This window comes from Pelodiscus sinensis, chromosome 30 (assembly GCF_049634645.1).
Source record: "Pelodiscus sinensis isolate JC-2024 chromosome 30, ASM4963464v1, whole genome shotgun sequence".
Lineage (NCBI taxonomy): Eukaryota > Metazoa > Chordata > Testudines > Trionychidae > Pelodiscus > Pelodiscus sinensis.
In genome coordinates this window covers 7,406,960-7,413,298 of record NC_134740.1, presented here as the reverse complement: position 1 = coordinate 7,413,298, position 6,339 = coordinate 7,406,960, and the positions used below count along the sequence as shown (strand labels likewise).

At 56.5% G+C, this 6,339-nt stretch overlaps 1 gene segment (V, D, J or C); it reads left to right on the top strand.

Annotated features, from left to right (window-relative positions):
* The first annotated feature begins 5,168 nt into the window (after positions 1–5,168).
* LOC142821372 (immunoglobulin heavy variable 4-61-like) lies at positions 5,169–6,099 on the top strand. The segment is given in 2 exon segments: positions 5,169–5,253; positions 5,468–6,099. Coding segments are annotated over 2 exon segments (480 nt in total).
* Positions 6,100–6,339: the final 240 nt, after the last annotated feature.

The window sequence follows — 6,339 nt, the reverse complement described above, 5'->3', positions numbered from 1 at the left end:
CCCTCCTTGACCTATGGCAGGAGGAGAAGGGTCTCCACGATATCCGGTCCCGGATGACCGAGGTGCTGGCCCAACGTGGACACCCTGCCCGGAACATAGATCAAGTCTGGGCGAAGGTTAAGGAGCTGCGCCTAAGGTACGTGGGCCAGCGAGGCAGGACCAGACACCTGCCCCCACTATGACCAGCTGCATTCCATCCTGGGCCAGTCAGCCCCGCAAAGCCCAGACATGCCGGTGGACACCTGCCAGTGCCCCCTCCGTCATCCGAACCACCGAGGCGGGGGAAGGAGAGGACAGCAGCAGCGCTTCGGGGGAGGAGGCCAGCGTTGCCACCCAGCAGGCCCCCTCCAGCAGCTCCTCCGAGTCCGGGGAAAGATCCACCAGTGAGTCTTTGCAGTTTGCACTCACAAGGGTGGAGGGCGGGCGGGGGGTGGGGAAGCCAGGTGCCCGGAGGGGGGAGGAGGAGAGCATGTCACTCAGGCCACATGAGCTGCACGCTGTGTAGCATTAGGCAGCAAGCAGCACGTGCAACCACATGCAGCCTGGTGACCGAGCAGCACGTGGCCGTGGCAGACAGCTGCAGGGCACGCCTGGGACCGTGCTGCTCACACACATTCAGGCGGGACCAGGGGGAAGGGTGGATGCCAGCTGGAACTGGCCAGGGCCCCAGGGACTCAGCCCAGAGCCCGCACCTATGGTGCAGCACGGAGAACGGCACACTGTCCCATGCCTGGCTGTGAGGCACAGCCAGCTGCTCTTGGGTAAACCACAGCATCACAGCCCTGTGACCGTGGCCCCCACCGAGCCCCTCGCCTGCTTCCGGTGCCTTGGCTGGCTCCCCGAGAGAAGTCCCCACTGTAGCCACACATGTCCGTTGGGCTACCAGGTTGTGTGAGGGATAGTGGGAAGGAGGGGGGGGAGACTTGGGCTGCCCTTAGGGCCACCTGAGTTTTGCTTCAAGGATGGGACACCCCCTCCCCCCAGTCACTCTTCTGGTTCAGTCCAGGAGATATCCCACGCAATGGGGATCTGAGAGCCCAGACCATCTCTGCCAGATGTGCTCCCAGGCACTGTGTGGGGATGCATTTCACTCCCTGTCAAACACTAGTGATTAGCCCAAAGCCTTCACAGTCTCCACCGGCAGGGAGTTCCACAGGTGAATGCAACACAAGCACCCTCCCGCCCTCCACGGGGCCAGGACACAGATTGGTGGTTACAATAAATGGAGGAGGACCCTACTCCAGGGGCGGTCCTCCTTGCAAACATACAACACGGGTGCCAGGGGGCGAACTGAGTGGGCCCAAGCCACACAACTGTGGGGTCACCTGGGCTCAGGAGTGTAGGGCATGAGGTGTGGGGACAGTGGCCGGCCTGCCTGACTGACCCATCCTTTCTTCTCTTCCCTGCAGTGGGGCCGAGCACAAGCTGGGGACCCTCCAGTCCGGCAGCAGCAGCACCCCCAGCTGGCCAACCATGGAGGCACAGTCTCCGCCAGCGGGACCAACTCCTTCGCCTCCTTTGTGGTGGAGGCAATACAGGGCTCCATTCGGGAGCGTGTCCAGGGGGACCTGCAATGGCACCAGGAGGCCTGGGTCGCCTTCCAGGCCCAATGCACGAGGATGGCTGACTCCATGGCCATCCTCACAGAGCACATAGCGCATGCTATCCACTACGGCATGGCCATACCCCATGCCCCCGCCATCCCTCCCCAGCACTGCCCATGCCCCCTCCTGCCCCTGCAGTGCCCCCAGCTCCAATGCCCCCTCCTCCTGCCCCTGCTCCACTGCTCCCTGCTCCTGCCGCCCCTGCTCCAATGCCCCCTGCTCCTGCCCACCTCCCCATGCAGCCTGCCCCGATGCGGCCTACCCCTCATGTGCAGGTCCACCCCCGCAGGAGCGCTCACAGGGGCCACCCGTCCCAGTAGCTCCTCCCCCTCCCCCTCCCCGTTGTAAATAAAAAGACTATTTTTCTGTTCATTATTGTGTTGGTTATTCTAAAAGATGTCTTTTCATTGTATCAGAAATACACAATGTGTAAAAGTATCAGTGCCTTACAGCTACCCCTCTCGGATTGCCTTTCATTTTTTCTGCCCCCAAATTAGTTGCCAAATAAATATCTGATCTGCTCTCAGCATCACATAAACGATACAATTGTATGGTAATTGCACAACTCAACTCACAACTTGGATTTTAAATAGACGCTATCTTCAGGAAAGACATTCAGACTCAATTTAAAAACTTCATGTGACGGCATATTTACCACTTCCCTAATCCCAACCCTAACCCTAACCCAATTGTTAACAGCTCTCACCCTTTAAAACATGCACCTTACCTCTTGTTTCCATGTGTCTAACTAGACACTAATTTCTGCTAGATTAAGCACTTTTCAGCTATCAGAAATCTTTTCCCCACAAAGTCTTCTCTCCACCTGTTCTTCAATAATCTATTTGGATTCAACTTCACTGCTTTTTTTCCCCTCCACCATTCTGTATTCCTTGCTAAGTTTTTCTTCTCTATCTCTTTCGTAGAGCAACAACATCAACACAGCAACCAAAGTCCCACTTACATGGACCTTCATGAGAGAGACTCAAGGAACTCAATCCATTCAGCGTAACATAGAGACGTTTCAGAGATGACTTGGCTGCACGTCTGTGGTACCTACATGAGGAGCAAATGGAATCGTCTATTGTGTTACTAGAGGTAACTGTAATAAATGATTTGAGATGCCAATTAGCCACCTACATTTTAAAGGGTTACAAAATGCGGACACCAAAATTCTGTATTCTATCACCCGTGGTCCCTTTAAGTGGTCTTTGGTTTGTGCATAAATAAATACTTGAGACTTTAATTAAAATTTAAACCACAACTATATTAACATAGATAACAAACAAGCAAGAAAGGTTAAAAGACGCACACAAAAGATAGTTTTTGGTGTGAGCGGTACGTTTATGAATAAATAACAGCGACGCTGGCAACTCGCGTTCTCTGCTGACCCGCCTGTAGGGAAGATGCGCTCGGGGTGTGCAGGGGGTCACAGAATTAAGACTTTTCAGATGGGAGGAATCACGAGAGTGGGACGAGCAAACAAACATCCAGCGCTGCTCGTTTCAGTGGCCTGGTTCTCACACCCCTGCAGGAGGGCCTCCGAGCGATTCGCCATCAGTTCATACCCTCCCCGCACTGCCAGCTGCTGCTGCCTGAGTTGTGTAGCCCTGCGGCCTGAGTTGTGTCACCCCTAGCGACTAACCACGAAGCAGCAGCAGTGGACAGAGCCCGGCCCCTACTTACTCCTGATTCACCCCAGCGAGGGAGCTGAAGTTCATGGGGATGGTTAACGCCTCAGTGCTGCAGACGGAGATGGTCTATTGTGACTGAAATGGGGCCCCTCACCGTGGCGTCTCCGCCTTTAGCAAGCGGTTGGTGACTACACACAACAGCGCCACGGTGCGGCGGGGAACTGAGCCCAGCCCCTGGCTCTCTGACCTTGGGGGATGAGGTTGTGCCCCCTGCGTGTGTGTGCGCTTTTTTGTAAATGGAGACCGCAATGGTGCAAACACCCCCGCATGTTTCCCCAAGTACGCGTGCTCCTGCCGGCTGGGGGGTGGCTGGGGCCGATTTTCCCCCGTCCCTCCCTTCTGTGGAGGACGAGATGAAGGGAAGGCAGGCACTGCTAAACAGCAGTACACACGGAAGTGTAAATGCATTTCCAATCGTTAGTTACTAGAGGATTTATCCACTAGGGTGCAGGGCAGGTGACTCAGGGCAGGAGGTGGACGGTGGGGGGGGGGGGGGGGTTGAGGAGGGCCTAGGATGGGGCTGCAAGAGTCAAGGCAAAGAGCGGGGGGGGGGGGGTAGGGTCGCTCAGGGCCCCCGCGGTGGCTAAGGTGGCGCTACTCCTCCATGAATTTGGTGGCCTTTCAGAAGGCTGGTACTGCACTCACCGCCCCCCCTGCCCCCCGCAGACAGCAGGTTTTGGAGGGAGCTGTCTGGCTCGCCCACACGGCCAGCATGGCTGACGTCCGGCAACCCCTGGGGGATCATAGCCCCCTCTCTACTATCCTTGCGGGCTGAAGTTGTGATGTCCAGCTCCGGGGGTGGTCCCAGGGAGGTCACAGCTCAGGGGTCGGTGGCTGGCAGGACTGGTGATTGTGGAAAGCCATCAACTTCGGAGAGTTACCATTTAGGACAGGGGTGGACAAATTCTTGCCCTTGGGTCAGGTCTTGTCGGCCAGGGTTATCCCCTGGTGGGCCCTCACACCCCAGTAGTTACCTCTACGTCTGCAGACGCAGGGGTTCACAGATCCTGTCCTGTTGGCTGCCGGTTGTAGCACGCTAACACTGGTGAACCCTAACTGTTTTATTGCCCAGCCCTGGTTTAGGAAAAGCAACATCCTCATTTTTCCCGTGCCTCAGTTTCCCTCGGGATAAGGACGCAGCCCTACATCACACATCACATGCATTACAGATTGTGATGTGCTTGGACACTGCGTAGCACAAGCAGAGAGAGAACCAGGGACAGAGAGAACGAACGCGAACACATAAGTACAGAAAGATGGATAGTTAAGTTTTTGAGGACTATAAATTGTCCACTCCATTTTCTGCTGCTATAGTAAGGCTGAGTAACTCAAAGGAAGAAAATATTCCACAAGGAGAAGCAGAAATCTATAGGGTGACCCCGCTGCTGCCGGTTTCTCAGGGAGGAAGGGAAGGAGGCAGAAGGACTGAAGATGTGGTCCGCTGTGAATTCAGGGGGATTGTCCCAGCTAGCTCCTGAGAGCGGATGCTACTGATCAGTGAGAATTCAGCTCTGTGACTTCCTGTGCTCTGTGCAAAGCTGAATCAGTACAGGAGAGGGACTCGTCTCCAGAAGAAGGGCTAAGAAGCTGGACTCTATACCCATAAAATGGGACTAAGGCCGAAGGGAACCAGCGCTGCCCCAGCCCTGAACAAATACCGCCGAAATAGTCAGCAAAATCTGCCACCCCGGACCAGAAGCTAAATGCGAGCGATTCCCGATCGTTCCACGAGGGGGCAGCATCTCCCCATAAGAAACACCGACCCACCCTTCTCTTATACCCGCAGTGTAGAAGTCTCATGCAAATCCCAGCCCGGGGATTCCTGTTTAAATCAAGCCCGTCTGACTCTGGGACCCGCAGCCTCTCCCGACCCGCCCATTCCCGCCTGCCGGGGCACACTCCGAGCTGACTCGCCATGCCTTTGCTGCTGTTCTTTCTCCTGCTGGACTCCACTTGGTGTGAGTGTCTCGGTCAGATTTCCCTGCTGGGAGCAATCCAGGATCGGCTGCTTAAAAAGCAGCCCAGGGAATGAGGCGCAGAGACTCCAATAGACTCCAATAGCAGCTGGGTGCCTAACACCCTTAAGCTCACTCTGCAGGTGTTTAATGTCCTGCGCTCTCCCCTGTCAGGGGACGGAGCGTGGCTGACAGATCCGTGTGTTTTGCCTTCCAGATGTCCTCGCCCAAGGGCAGCTGCAGCAGTCGGGGCCTGGAGAGGGGAAGCCCGGGGAGACCCTCACCCTGACCTGCACCCTCTCTGGGGACTCGCTGTCTGCCGCCGGGTCGAGCTGGAACTGGGTCCGGCGGTCGGGGGGAACAGGGCTGGAGTGGATGGGGAACACGTGGTGGTCAGGAGGCAGCTGGTCGACGAACTACGCCGGGGCTCTGCGGGGCCGAATGACCCTCACCGTGGAGCCTGCCAAGAGCCGAGTGTCCCTGCAGCTGCGAGCGCTGACGGCGGCGGACACCGGCACCTATTACTGCGCCCGGGGCATTCACCTGACCACGGTGACACGGGCCAAGCAGGCGTCGCTACAAAAAGGGGAAGGGCGCCGAGAGCCACTAACGCTCCGGATTTGTGCGGGACTCGCGCTCTCCTTCCCTGCGTGACGGAGCCCGCGGTCACTCCGGATGGGAATGTTACCTGTCTACACGGGCCTGGCGCGGGCCCGAAAGGGGTTAGAACCAGGGGGCCCGGCATTTCAAACGGTGGGAAATCGATGTGCTCTATAAATCTGAATACAAATATATTGTAAATATGGCAGGGGAAGCTCACCCCAGACACCTCCCTTGTGCACAGCGCAAACTCGCCCCTCGCTTCTTTCGTTTAATGGGCCAGAACCCTCCGGTCCCTGTTTGTCCCGTTCAGATCAAAACACCTGTCTGGGCAACCAGATCATACAGAATGAACGTTGGCGTATAAAATAAACCAGAGTAACGACAGATAGATAGAGGGGGGCGGGGATATGTAGCTAGATAGGGTGTGTGGGATAGATACAGAGAGGGAGCGTGGGGGTAGGTAGAGGGGGTGTGTGCGGATAGATA